General features: G+C 49.5%; 1 protein-coding gene across 4 annotated transcripts in view; it reads right to left on the bottom strand.

Annotated features, from left to right (window-relative positions):
- The window catches only part of LOC140405816 (cytosolic carboxypeptidase 2-like), a 310411-nt gene that overhangs the window by 255000 nt on the left and 40333 nt on the right, over positions 1-15078 (bottom strand). For all 4 annotated transcript variants that reach the window (XM_072494234.1, XM_072494236.1, XM_072494235.1 and 1 more), the window contains exons 4-5: positions 11944-12120; positions 2589-2696 (exon numbers count right to left, since the gene is read on the bottom strand). In XM_072494234.1, the coding sequence (XP_072350335.1) occupies positions 2589-2696; positions 11944-12120 (285 nt within the window). The remainder of the gene's footprint in view (positions 1-2588; positions 2697-11943; positions 12121-15078) is intronic.

Below are 15078 nucleotides of genomic sequence, written 5' to 3'. Positions count from 1 at the left end.
GACCTGATTCCTCGTTGTCACAGAATTCATTCCAAAGGGGCCATCCTTTCCCTTTGAGATATTTCCTGATGTCTTCCTCCCAAATGGGACATTGTCCCACCCACTCTACTGCTGCTGGTCGCTGCGACCGCAAATTCCTCTGGGTTCATTAGGCGCTGCATTGCCTGCATTGCCATCTTGCCTATCCGAATGCTGCTCTTCAAATTTTGGGACAGGGGTATTAATCCGAATGCTGCTCTTCAAATTTGGGACAGGGGTATTAAGGCGGTGCTGTAAATACGGGTACGGCTTTCGCTACTTTCCGATATACAAACTTCCAACAGTTTTGTCGCAACAAAAAATTTTTACCTTATCAGTTTTACCTTATCGCCCTGTTAGTTACGCATGCATACACACACTTCCGAATTATGACTATTGATCAGAACTGCTTGAACACTTGTGGTTTTCTGTTTCCAATTGGATCTCTAATTCAAATTCTGGGTTCTCCCGGAGTGGTTTTCCACTTCTTGATCGGGTCCCGGCGGAGTCGCCAAGTAATGTTGCTAACTTTGCCTTAGTTTAATTGCTCTGTTTTATTACCTTTGCTCTTGAGTCGCCAGGTATCTTTATGATACCGCCACATGGTTCAAGTCCAAGTAATGATCAATAATCCAATACACCGATTAGTAAGATTTAAATCAAAGCACATTTATTATACACAGTAATCACTACTCGTGTATAAATTCTACGTCTAAGCTACTTCTTTTAACTAACAGGCCAATACTTAACTTGGAACTGGCCCACCAGGTCAGGGAAACAAATGGCCTTTCATTCGGGTTCTGAGCCTGCGGGATTCGAAGTTGGTACAGATTGGTAGCTAGGAGCGCCTATCTCGTAGCGAGCGTTGAAGTAAGACTTAGAGTTTTTGAGCGGCTGTTGAAGAGTTAAGAGAGCTGGAAGCGGTTGAAGAGAGCGCACCTTGAACTTGGGGCTCAATTCTTATAGTCCCCAGGGGCTTCCCGTCTTTCGGGGCGGACCCTGTACCTGGTCCCAAGTGATTGGACTTTGTCCCAATCGCTTGGTTCGATTTTCTCCAATGCTGGAGCGGTTCCCTGATCGATGGGCGATCCTGAGGTGGTCGTTCACCTCCCTTTGTGGAGGCTTCTGCTGGCACCAAAGAGTCTGGTTTGGCTTTATGTGTCTAAATGCTGCTCATTGTTCCCGGGGATTGCTCATTAATATGCAGATGGCTGTTGTTTTGTTATGCTGATGGTTGCTGGTATCGATCTTGTCTGGCCTTTCCAGAGGTAAATACACACTCAACCTGCAGCTGCTCATTTTTGTCCTGTTGGCTGACTTTCCCATCAGCCTTTGCCGTTCGCCATTTTGAATCGGGAGTTGGCCATTTTAAGTGGCTACACTGCAGGGGCCGTCCTGGTGGGGGGGCGGGGGAATCCGACCCCGGGGGGGGGGGGGGCCTCCACGGTGGCCTAGCCCGCGATCGGGGCCTACCGATCGGCGGGTGGGCTGGTTTCGTGGGGCCTATGTTCCTCCGCACCGGGCCCCTGTAGGGCTCCGCCATATTGCCCGGGGGCCGGCGCGGAGACGGGAACCCACACGCATGCGCAAACTCGCGCCTGCCGTGGCGCGCCGGCTTTCGGGTGCCAGAGCTGCGGGGACCACACCCGAGGAAGGGATGGATAGCCGCCAGTTGAGGCCCGTTGACGCCGGAGTGGCTCGTGCAACTTTTCATGCTGGCGTCAGAACTTGGCTGCAGGATTGGAGAATCCCGGCCCTTGGCTCTACTAACCTTCTCTCTCACTCTCTCAACCACACACGCAGTTTCCTTTAACCACACAGGAAACGTAAACACAAAAATATAAAAATATTCACCTTTCATCACCTATGTCTCCTTAAAATCATCTCTCTGTCTGCGCTGCTAGTCATTACTCTCCAATGCCTTGTTTCTTTCTCAATGCCTAGCTCCTCCCCAATCTGGGTAAGGTATGAGGGTTTTACTACTGAAAGATTTTGCTCTAATTTTTAAAGTCTCCCCCTAGTCCTATACTGACTGGAGGATCCCAAATGCATTGTGTACGCCATTGACCAGTTGTACTGAACATTAAGAGGCTTAACCAATGGTTCTTAAAGGGACCACTGAAGGCTCCTCTACAAAATGCCCATTCGAGAGCCATCCATATCAAGTTGCACCTTGTTAGTCAGACCGTCTCCGCACGGGAATCAGCCAGTTTCCCACCTCCTACAATTGGTGAGCTTGCAGTCTGCAGCTGTTATCTGAGTGTTAATGAGGCTGCTGGACTTCACGATGATTCCAGCCTCACTAACACAGTGCCTTACTCATTGAGGACAAATCCAAGGTTGTCCTACTAGGTGCAGAACCTCACCAGGCTCCCTGTACAACCAGTCACAGAAATCAGTGAAAACACAAACAAATTGCACCTATCACTTATGGAAATCTGTACCTTTTATTTGAACAGTTAATCTAAGAATAGCTCCTTACAAATAATGCAGAGTAATTTTACTTCATGTCTATAATTTACCATTCCATCCTTGTACAGACTGTCTGGCACATCTCAATTCACCCATACCTTTATTGGCGCAATAAACCACTTCACCCTCTTCAGGGTTTATGTACATTGGCGCTTGCTCCAGTCCCGTTGGTCTGTACAGAGACTCTAGGCCTAATGAAACGCCCACTGTAAAAACAAAGAGAGAACAGTCGAGAATCGGCACAAGACCTTTCATTGTATTCTGCACAAGATACACGGGACTGAGCTTCCTCGGCGCTTTTCTTTTCTGCCAACATAGCTCTGGAAGGTGATCAGTGGAAACCCCGAGGAAGATCACTCCCATTGTAGAATCCAAAGACGTGAAAAAGAGAAGGATTTTTCCTGGTCTGCCCACAGCACAAAATGGTTAAAAGAACCAGTCACTACACCACAATGTGTTTGAATGTGGAACTTCCGCATTTAAGAGTAAGGTAGATAAACACATGAGTTTATCCACAGGTCCACAGGTCACTGAAAGGGGCAACACAGGTGGAGAAGGTAGTCAAGAAGGCATACGGCATGCTTGCCTTCATTGGCCGGGGCATTGAGTATAAGAATTGGCAAGTCATGTTGCAGCTGTATAGAACCTTAGTTAGGCCACACTTGGAGTATAGTGTTCAATTCTGGTCGCCACACTACCAGAAGGACGTGGAGGCTTTAGAGAGGGTGCAGAAGAGATTTATCAGAATGTTGCCTGGTATGGAGGGCATTAGCTATGAGGAGCGGTTGAATAAACTCGGTTTGTTCTCACTGGAACGAAGGAGGTTGAGGGGAGACCTGATAGAGGTATACAAAATTATGAGGGGCATAGACAGAGTGGATAGTCAGAGGCTTTTCCCCAGGGTAGAGGGGTCAATTACTAGGGGGCATAGGTTTAAGGTGAGAGGGGCAAGGTTTAGAGTAGATGTACGAGGCAAGTTTTTTACGCAGAGGGTAGTGGGTGCCTGGAACACGCTGCCGGAGGAGGTGGTGGAAGCAGGGACGATAGTGACATTTAAGGGGCATCTTGACAAATACATGAATAGGATGGGAATAGAGGGATACGGACCCAGGAAGTGTAGAAGATTGTAGTTTAGTCAGGCAGCATGGTCGGCACGGGCTTGGAGGGCTGAAGGGCCTGTTCCTGTGCTGTACATTTCTTTGTTCTTTGTTTTGTTTTGAGTAAGAAAGGAATAGCAGCGAATGCTGATGAGTGCTACAAAATAGGATGTGAGGGAACTAAGTTGGAGCATAAACACCGACAGAGACCAGTTAGCTTGGTTTCTGTGCTAAAAACAATACCATGTTATGAATAGGCCTTCCACTCAGGTCATTCAAAGCAAGGGGGCGGCGACAATTGGAATGCTTACAATCAGTGGGCAGCTATTGTTCACTTGATATCTAACTCTATGGGCTCCATTCCCCGGCCACGTTACGCTCTCACTCTCGAGAAACAAGGCCGGTGAATAGTGGGACAGGCCAAAAACGAGAACCGCGCCAGGCACCAAACAGTTTGTGATGCAACCAGCCCACTCCTGCCGGTGAAATCCAGGTCTCGCATGACCATGGCGTGAAACCGATTATCATCACTTCAGCCCCATTTCCATACAATTAACAAGAGCCCCCCCCACCCCCCATCACGTCACTCAGTGGCCTCCCCAGCAAGTGGCCACGCTGGCTCCGATTAGTACTCCTTTTGAAAACATGAACCTGGTGGAAGGGCTTCTGAGGGGAACCGAGGTGGTGAGCAGCCATCGTTGCTCACAGGCAAAGAGCCCAGGAGTGCTGGGCTTGCCATCCCAGTGCTTGGTAGGCATGGGGGGCCCTCGACTGGGGGTGGGGGATCCTCCGAAGGGGTTGGGCCACCGAGGGAGGGTGGAGGAAGGCGCCAGGCTGCGCTGTGCCGCCCTGTCCCGTCTGCTGGCTGTGAGATGGTGCCTCAACAGAGGGGTGGAACCCGGAGGAGGTGGTGACCACCACATGGGAAGGGTCCGGGGAGTCACCCAGTGCCCCCTCCTCTCAGTCAGTGCCCATAGGGGCCTGCGGTTCATCTTGGGATGGGGGGGAAAGCTGGTTCAAACCCGGCTGCCTCTGCATCATCTGACTCTGCCAGCCCTGGCGGCTCCCCATGGTCTGCACCATCATGTCGACGTCCTTGGCGGTGCTCCTCAGTGACTGGGACAAGCTCTGCAGCACCCCGGCAACGCCCACTGTGACTGGGACAAACTCCGCAGCACCTCGGCCATTCCCAGCTGAGAGCGGGAGATGTCCCGCAGAACCCCATCGAGGTCAGCCTGGTACTGGGTCACATCCCAGTGAGTCAGACATTCTGCCGAGACCCTCAGCCATGGCCATCACCAACTGTGCAACACCTTCACTCATGGCGCCGACTTCGTGCACCAGGCTCTCCACCGCCGTCACCACCCTGGCAGTGTTGGCCTCGGAGCCACACATTGCCGGCAACATCTCCTGTGCCCATAGCCTCTGGGACTCCTCCAAGCAGCTATGTACCTGCTGGAGTGTCGCTGACATCACTCTCTGAATGTCCCGGCCGCTCCCTATCATCTCCATTAGCTCCGGGATGACCTCTTCCACAGGCTCAGCAGCAGGCTGGGACTCAGCTGGGTCCTGGGAATCAACAGACCTCCGACTGCTGCCTCGCTGGGGGTTGTTATTGAAAATATGGAAAGATGTGTCATTTGAAACATGGAAGTCTGGCAATATCTGGTCTGAGAGAAACATGAGAGAATACAGGGAAAGATCCCACAAAGGGTTAACAGCAGCTGCAAAGAGCAGGATTGTAAAATGCAGATATCCTTGGTCAAGCAGGCTTAGCAAACAAGACAAACAGGATTTTGAATGAAGCCAAAAACAATGGCTCACACCTTCATTGAAAGTAAAAAAGTATGAGGTTCAGTTGAATTTTGTGACAATTTTAGGTGTGAAATTTTGCGAATACCATGTAAATTAAAGAAAACTGGAGACTATCAGTCTACGAGAAACATAATTCAAAGCCAAAATCAAAGTCAAAATTATGAGCTGAGGACACAATTGGAAAATAAAACTATAGAAATGACAGGAAATAAAAGTAACACCACTTGAAGTCAAAGCATTTTGAACATCACAAAGGAAACAATGTAATCAGATCTATGAGATGAAGTCATGTCAAAATGAATACTGAGTTGGATTAGAAAGTTTAGATCAAAGATACGTTTTACAATCAAAGTTAAATAAGAGTTACTTTACAATAAAGTCATAAAAACTGAATAACTGTTCGAAAGAGAATATAAACGTAGAGGCCAGAGCAGGAACTACCAGAACCAGAACTCAGGGAGAGGCGGAGAAGCAGAGTCAGATTACAGTCAGCTCGGCCATGGGAAATGGACAGGGCAAAGCAGCCGAGCTAAAATAGCTAATACATCTAAGGAAGACTAGAATTTAAAGAGTAGGCAGAGTCAGCTCAGAGACAGCCAGCAGAGCCAGCTCTCATAGCTCGGTACATGGGAAAGATAGGACACAGCAACCGAGCTCATCAGCGAATACATCTAAAGAAGACCAGATTTTTTAAAAAAGATTTATTGTCAAGGTGGGCCTGAAGGTCCCTTCAACCAACCAGAAGGATCCAGAAGCAAGATCTTTTTCCTTTCTGGAAAGAAAGTATTTGCAGCTTTTAAAAGAAAAAATATAATAATAAAATAACTTAATTTAACCTGAAATAGTGATTATTCCAAAGTCTACTTTACTTACTTAGCAATGCGGGACCCAGGATCGATGCTGCTAAGTGGTAAGTAGATGAAATCTTCGGTGAAGGTATGGGTTATACCGGGGGATAACTTGAAAACATAGTTTGACCTGAATAGCACCCACCGAAGCTTGCATCGGAGTCGGGGAGTGAGAATCCCTGTTCACCGTTTAGAATATCGGCCCTTTTTGGTATAGGGGGACTTCTAAGAATAGTGGTGAGCTTTCAAAAACAGGGTTCCTGCCTCCACCTGATGTACATCAGCAGATTGTGCCCCAGACGCCTGACCACTAACGTTTCCCACCGAGGTGTGTGTATCTGTGCTGGTGGAGGGTGGGGGTGACAGCTGTGCCGCGATTAGTATGGCGATATCCTTGGAGCTCTCCTCTGAGGTGCTGTCCTGGGAGGCTGGAGAGGGTGTCACACGGGGTGGACCGGTGCCGTCGGCTGGAGGACCTGCGGGAGAATGGACATGTGGTCAGTGGGAGGGATGGGTCAGTCAGTAAAGCAATGACAATTCACGTTTGACAGGTCCTTTGGCTGGGGCCCGGTGGCTCCTCACCTCTGCAGCGTCCGCCAGCCTCTGTCTTGGTGACTGCTCTGTCCTCGGCCAAGCCAGTCACCTCCAGGGCCCGCTCCTCGAAGGAGATGAGGATTCGTATGTCCGGCACCCCTCCGCCTGTCTGAGCCCTCTCCCGGCGATCGTGAGAGCGCTTTTCCTGAGGAGACACAGAGAGGGCATCGTTAGCTACACGCATGGTTCACAGCGGTGGAAGGGAGGGTGTGAAGGAGGGGTTGGGGGGATTGAAGGAAGAGGGGGGGTTGGAGGGAGGGCTGGGGTCACATTGAGAGTTGGGGGGGTGGATGTTCGCGTGGGGGCGGAATGATCTCGGCTGGGGTGGGGGGGCGGGGGGGGGGGGGCGTGGTGGCTGCCCGATGTAGATCATTGACCTTTTCCGGTACTGGAGGCCAGTCCTCCTGGGCACACTCCCGGAGCTCACAGCCGCCGCCACCTCGTGCCAGGCAGCACTGGCTACCCTGTGACTGACCCTCCGGCACCCTTGGGGGAATGGGACACCCCTCCTGGCCTCCATTGCGTCTAGGAGCCTGGCCAGATCTGCATCCCCGAATCTTGGGCTGGTCCCTTGGGCGCCATTGTTGCGAGCTGGCTGGGGTTGGCTGAGCAACTGCTGTTTAAGTGCAGCTCGACCTTGTTAGCGGGGGGCTGGCGAGTGTGGTGCTGGCGTATCAGCCCGTGTGGCCTCGTTAGGTGGACCAATTAATGTTGAATCGCGTATCTGGGCTGAGCACTGGGAAGCTCGCGGCAGCCCCCGCTCGCCACCACACTTAGAAACCTTTCCGGAGAATCGCATTCCAAGCAGCTCCAGGAAGCTGGTATTGCAAGTCATTCGGCCATTGCCCGATGGCTGGCTTCAGGCTAATGTTGTAGGTTGCAGTAATAAGACAATAGAGAAAGACGGCACGGTGGCGCAGTGGTTAGCTCTGCTGCCGACGGCGCTGAGGACCCGTGTTCGAACCCGGCCACGGGTCACTGTCCGTGTGGAGTTTGCATTTTCTCCCCGTGTCTGCGTGGGTCTCACCCCCACAACCCAAAAAGATGTGCAGGGTAGGTGGATTGGCCACGCTAAATTGCCCCTTAATTGGAAAAATAAATAATTGAGTACTCTAAATTTTAAAAATAAGATAGCAGAGAGACAGCAGTGTACATTGCTATGATATTTCAAACGTCGGCTAGATTAGAGACCCCAAAAGAATCTACAAGCCTAATGACAGGCAGATGACAAGATGGGTCTGATTCACCATGCAATAGTCATTTGGGAATTCTCCCAGACTGCTCAGCAATGGTGTCCATAAGTTTAACCTTCAATTCACAGAATGGTTACAGCACAGGAAGAGGCCATTTGGCCAATAACATCTATGCCGACTCTGCCAACTTCGCTAGTCCCAGTCGCCTGCCCAAAAGACTCCACAGTTTCCAAGCCTCTGGACCTGAACTCATAAACCATTTGGCAGAACTGTGGATACAGAATTGTTCCCTCCGGTGCAGAGGAATGCTTCTAGCAGGCAAGGGCATCCAAACTTTGGAACAGACAGCCGGATTCTCTGTTGCTGAGACTAGTGTTGACGCCGGGGCAGGAATAGGGGACATCTACAACAGCAAAATTGGCGCTACACCTGGACCAATTCAACGACCGGTAAGGGGCTAACATCGGCGCCACATGGAACACAATCAATACCAATGGGAAATAGCGCGGCATTTGCCAGGTTCGGGATTGACACTCAGGAGGCTGACAAACTGCAGCCACAGATACAAACTTCACTCTCCACACACACCATCCCAACCAACAAGATGCCAGCAAGACGCGAGGCACAACGTTTCGCAGACGCAGAGCTTGAGACCCTCCTGGGCGCCGTGGAGGAGAGGCGGGCGACTCTGGGTGGGAAGGAGGCTGCCAGCCGCTGCCGTTTGCCGGGCATGGGCGCAGGAGTCAGAGTCCGCCAGCACCGTGGGCAACACTGTCCCGACCAGCCAGCTGTTCTGGAAGAAACTGCACAGCCTCCTCCTTTGTTCCTTGTTCCTTCCAAGTATTTCTCTTCTTGGTATTTATTGTTCCTCTCTCAATATGATGTTGGTGACCACAGAAGGTTGAAGCACACAATTCAGCCCGTCATTCAGCTCCCAGTGGGGCAGCAACTACCTTTACACCAACCAGTTGTGTGGTTATTCTGCTACAATGAGTGGGTTTCATTGACTCCCATGTCCCACCTGTACCCACCAGACATCAGTATCTTGCTGAATGTCAACCAGGATTTCAGAACGACAGAGATCTGGGACTGGGGCTTTAAATGCTTCCCCTTTTTTACAAAATCTTTAGAGTACCCAATTCATTTTTTAGGTTCAATTCAATTTCATTCAATTCAATGAAGGGGCAATTTAGCGTGGCCAATCCACCGAGCCTGCACATCTTTGGGTGGTGGGGGCAAAACCCAGGCAGACACGGGGAGAATGTGCAAACTCCACACTGACAGTGACACAGAGCTGGGATCGAACCTGGGACCTCGGCGCCGTGAGGCCACAGTGCTAACCACTGCGCCACCGTGCTTCCCCTTTTGACTTAGAGGCAGGATTGCAGCCAGTAAGACAAAGACGGGTTCCATCTGGAGTTAAAAGGCCACAGCATAAACTCAAAGTACCAGACAAATCGGGAGGGAGCTCGGACCCGAAGCAGAATTACAGAAACCCTGAAAAACGGAAATCCAAAACCCAAAATGTTCTTGTTCCGGGAGCTCCTGAGGGAATTACATTTCCTAGTTGGAATTCAGAGAAAGATCAGGCAGGGAGGATCACCTGCAAAAACAGACCCAGGAGAATTTCCCTTCAGTAATTCAGAGGAAGGGAAAACGAGATAGACTCGACCACTTGTGCCAGAGTCTGTCCCAGTTTCCTTTTGCACTTTCACCCAATGTCACCGATTACACCCAAATTCAGCCAAAGGCAAATCTGCTGTGGCATGAACTGGAAATACAATAAATAACTGGAAAATATTTTTTCGCAACGTTGTTTGAGGAATAAATATTGAGCAAAGACACCGGGAAAACTTCCTTGCTCTGTATCAGCCATGGCTTATTTGGTATCAGCCTCTCAGTCACAAAGTTCTGGGTTCAATTCTCACTGGAGGACCTTAGCTCAAAAATCAAGGGTTCCCAGTGTCGCATTTAGCGGGTACCCCCAGGGATGCGCTGGGGAATCCTTCGAGGACGTTCCCATGGAAGGGTTTACCTGGCAATTGCCCAGAGTGCCAACTTCCTCTGGGCAATCACGCTGGGATGGGAACCATCGACAGAAGCAATTTGATTCACCAACCTCCGATGGTTCTGCCAGTTTTAGCCTGATAGCTTACCCTGAAAGACTTGGAAGGGATTAAACACTTCTAATACAAGAGTAACTATTTTAAAAACCAACACCCAACATCACACAGGAAACCCCACACCCACACACGATCCCCCCAGGGGACCCACCACAGGGACCCACCACACCCCTCTCCTCTCTTGTGGCCCAACCAGCCACCCCCTCCCTGCCTCCCCATTTCTGGTCCACCCTCCCTTTCCCGGTCCACCCCACTTCTTCCCAGACTGTCCCCCCCACCCCCTCATCCAAGACTGACCCACCCTTCCGGTACGTAACACCCCAGAAAAAAAACGCTCTAATCTGACATGCCCGCCCCCCCACCGCCACCACCTCTGGCCCGACTCATCCACTCTCTCCCAGTCCGACCCAATCCCCATCTCGCTCCAGGCCAACCCAACACCCCCCCTCCAGTCCGACTCGACTCCCACTCACCCTCTCTCTGGTCTGACCCCACTGCCCCCCCCCCCCCCACCCCCTACCTCACCCACGTTGTCTGAACCACGTACCTTTAACTTGTCCCTTAAAACACCTCCTTTACAGCAGTTAATGCCGTAAAAGCAAAGTGTTTCTTACCTCCCTGCGCCCCAGTTACTCCACATTAATGCTGCCAGAGGTGCTTTGCTGCCCCTACCTCACCCAGCTTGAGTGAGGGAGGGTGGGCGAGGCAGGGGCTTTGGAATCCCAGAATGGGTAAGTCTGTCGAGAGTGGCAATCCGCCGCCAATTGCCACCCTGAGAAAGGGCACTGTCTGTTGGCCGAGATGTTAAGATGAGGCCCTGTCAGATGGATATAAAAGCTGCTATTTTGAAAGAGAACAAGGGAGTTTTCCCTGGCTGATATTCTAGCCCATGTATATTCCTCGTTCTCCAAAAAAGCATCTGAAAAAGATTATTTGGTCATTATAACGTGGCTGTTTGAGAGAGTTTGCTGGTGGTGATACTGGCTGCTATGTTTTCGGCATCACAACAGTGACGACACAATTGTCTGTGAAGCACTTTGGGACATCCATGATCATGAAAAACGCTACATAAATGCAAGACTTTTCTTTACTTTTCTCTTCTTCACAGTAGTGCCAGGGATAGTTTACATCCATCTGAGAGGGAAACGAGGGCCACAATTTAATCTCTATTCCAACGTTGGCAGTGCTGACAGTGCAGCTCTCCACCAGTGCTGTCATCTGCATTCAAATCTACAGAGTAAGGCCTGAACCTCCAACTTTCTGAGGTTGGACTGTTATCACTGAGTCAGTGTTGACACCAGTTCCTGCGGGAGTGTTGGCCTAGTTTATGTGCTCATGTCTTGCAGTAGTTCAGAGCAATGAACAATAATAATATAATAATAGTCTTTACATTAGCCCTGCAATGAAGTTACTGTGAAAATCCCCCAGTCGCCACAATCCGGCGCCTGTTCGGGTACACGGAGGGAGAATTCAGAATGTCCAATTCACCTAACAGCATGTCTTTCGGGACTTGTAGGAGGAAACCGGAGCACCCGGAGGAAACCAGCGCAGACATGGGGAGAACGTGCAGACTCTGCACAGAAAGTGACCCAAGCCGGGAATCGAACCCGGGTCCCTGGCGCTGTGAAGCAACAGTGCTAACCACTGTGCTACCGTGCCGCCCAATTATAGACTGCTTGAGCAACAGAAGCATCATGTTACACACCACCTGCTTTGCATCCTTGTCATTGCTGCCTACACATCCAACATCCAACATGTTCCCTGATCTACAGTCAGAACTCACCAATGTGCCGAATACGTTCTTTGATCACTTCGCACTCCTGTGGCCAGCAGGGTAATTGGTGTTTGGTGGAGAGACCGTACAGGTCCCAAGGCTCACGCAGGCGGTGGACAAGCCCTCCAAAGCTATCTTCAATCACAATCTGAGTTGTACGAGGTAAACGAGGTTTTCGTTGATACCCTGCGGTCGGTGCGGAGGGAGAAAGACAAGAGGTTTCTTTTGCATTAAGAGCAAACTTCTTACTTAAAATCACCTTGATTAGAGCGAGCATGACATTAACCAGCTTGTGCGCGGTGCAATTTTCTCATCATCATCATGACGAAGGTAAGAGCGTTATCATTATAAGTGTCATAATAAGCAAAGTATTACAGGAAGTGAGCGTGAAGGGGAAAGTGTGATGAGGAAAGTGTTTCAGGAAGTGAATGTGATGAAAGTGTTACAACCAAACAGTGTGACAAGGAGTGTGTGAAGATAATGGGACAAGGAGAGTGTGAAGATAATGGGACAAGGAGAGTGTGAAGATAATGGGACAAGGAGAGTGTGAAGATAATGGGGCAAGGAGAGTGTGAAGATAATGGGACAAGGAGAGTGTGAAGATAATGGGACAAGGAGAGTGTGAAGATAATGGGGTAAGGAGAGTGTGAAGATAATGAGACAAGGAGAGTGTGAAGATAATGGGGTAAGGAGAGTGTGAAGATAATGGGACAAGGAGTGTGTGAAGATAATGGGACAAGGAGAGTGTGAAGATAATGGGACAAGGAGTGTGTGAAGATAATGGGACAAGGAGAGTGTGAAGATAATGAGACAAGGAGAGTGTGAAGATAATGGGACAAGGAGAGTGTGAAGATAATGGGGCAAGGAGAGTGTGAAGATAATGGGGCAAGGAGAGTGTGAAGATAATGGGACAAGGAGAGTGTGAAGATAATGGGACAAGGAGAGTGTGAAGATAATGGGGCAAGGAGAGTGTGAAGATAATGAGACAAGGAGAGTGTGAAGATAATGGGGCAAGGAGAGTGTGAAGATAATGGGGTAAGGGGTGTGTGAAGATAATGAGACAAGGGGTGTGTGAAGATAATGGGGTAAGGAGAGTGTGAAGATAATGGGACAAGGAGTGTGTGAAGATAATGGGACAAGGAGAGTGTGAAGATAATGGGGCAAGGGGTGTGTGAAGATAATGGGACAAGGAGAGTGTGAAGATAATGGGACAAGGAGAGTGTGAAGATAATGGGACAAGGAGTGTGTGAAGATAATGGGACAAGGAGAGTGTGAAGATAATGGGACAAGGAGAGTGTGAAGATAATGGGGCAAGGAGAGTGTGAAGATAATGAGACAAGGAGAGTGTGAAGATAATGGGGCAAGGAGAGTGTGAAGATAATGGGGTAAGGGGTGTGTGAAGATAATGAGACAAGGGGTGTGTGAAGATAATGGGGTAAGGAGAGTGTGAAGATAATGGGACAAGGAGTGTGTGAAGATAATGGGACAAGGAGAGTGTGAAGATAATGGGGCAAGGAGAGTGTGAAGATAATGGGGTAAGGAGTGTGTGAAGATAATGGGGCAAGGAGAGTGTGAAGATAATGGGACAAGGAGAGTGTGAAGATAATGGGGCAAGGAGAGTGTGAAGATAATGGTGTAAGGAGAGTGTGAAGATAATGGGACAAGGAGTGTGTGAAGATAATGGGGCAAGGGGTGTGTGAAGATAATGGGGTAAGGAGAGTGTGAAGATAATGGGACAAGGAGTGTGTGAAGATAATGGGACAAGGAGAGTGTGAAGATAATGGGGCAAGGGGTGTGTGAAGATAATGGGACAAGGAGAGTGTGAAGATAATGGGGCAAGGGGTGTGTGAAGATAATGGGGTAAGGAGAGTGTGAAGATAATGGGACAAGGAGTGTGTGAAGATAATGGGACAAGGAGAGTGTGAAGATAATGGGGCAAGGGGTGTGTGAAGATAATGGGACAAGGAGAGTGTGAAGATAATGGGATAAGGAGAGTGTGAAGATAATGGGGTAAGGAGAGTGTGAAGATAATGGGACAAGGAGAGTGTGAAGATAATGGTGTAAGGAGAGTGTGAAGATAATGGGACAAGGAGTGTGTGAAGATAATGGGACAAGGAGAGTGTGAAGATAATGGGACAAGGAGAGTGTGAAGATAATGGGGCAAGGGGTGTGTGAAGATAATGGGGCAAGGAGAGTGTGAAGATAATGGGGCAAGGAGAGTGTGAAGATAATGGGACAAGGAGTGTGTGAAGATAATGGGGTAAGGGGTGTGTGAAGATAATGGGGTAAGGAGAGTGTGAAGATAATGGGGCAAGGAGAGTGTGAAGATAATGGGACAAGGGGTGTGTGAAGATAATGGGACAAGGAGAGTGTGAAGATAATGAGACAAGGAGAGTGTGAAGATAATGGGACAAGGGGTGTGTGAAGATAATGGGGTAAGGAGAGTGTGAAGATAATGGGGTAAGGAGAATGTGAAGATAATGGGGCAAGGAGAGTGTGAAGATAATGGGGCAAGGAGAGTGTGAAGATAATGGTGTAAGGGGTGTGTGAAGATAATGGGGCAAGGAGAGTGTGAAGATAATGGGGCAAGGAGAGTGTGAAGATAATGGGGTAAGGGGTGTGTGAAGATAATGGGGCAAGGAGAGTGTGAAGATAATGGGACAAGGGGTGTGTGAAGATAATGGGGCAAGGAGAGTGTGAAGATAATGGGGTAAGGGGTGTGTGAAGATAATGGGACAAGGAGAGTGTGAAGATAATGGGACAAGGGGTGTGTGAAGATTATGGGGCAAGGAGAGTGTGAAGATAATGGGGTAAGGGGTGTGTGAAGATAATGGGGCAAGGAGAGTGTGAAGATAATGGGGTAAGGAGAGTGTGAAGATAATGTGACAAGGAGTGTGTGAAGATAATGGGGTAAGGAGAGTGTGAAGATAATGGGGCAAGGAGAGTGTGAAGATAATGGGATAAGGAGAGTGTGAAGATAATGGGGTAAGGGGTGTGTGAAGATAATGGGGTAAGGAGAGTGTGAAGATAATGTGACAAGGAGAGTGTGAAGATAATGGGACAAGGGGTGTGTGAAGATAATGGGGCAAGGAGAGTGTGAAGATAATGGGGTAAGGGGTGTGTGAAGATAATGGGGCAAGGAGA

This window comes from Scyliorhinus torazame, chromosome 2, assembly GCF_047496885.1.
Source record: "Scyliorhinus torazame isolate Kashiwa2021f chromosome 2, sScyTor2.1, whole genome shotgun sequence".
Taxonomy (NCBI): domain Eukaryota; kingdom Metazoa; phylum Chordata; class Chondrichthyes; order Carcharhiniformes; family Scyliorhinidae; genus Scyliorhinus; species Scyliorhinus torazame.
The sequence above is the reverse complement of the archived record's forward strand: the minus strand, read 5'-3'. Positions and strand labels throughout refer to the sequence as shown.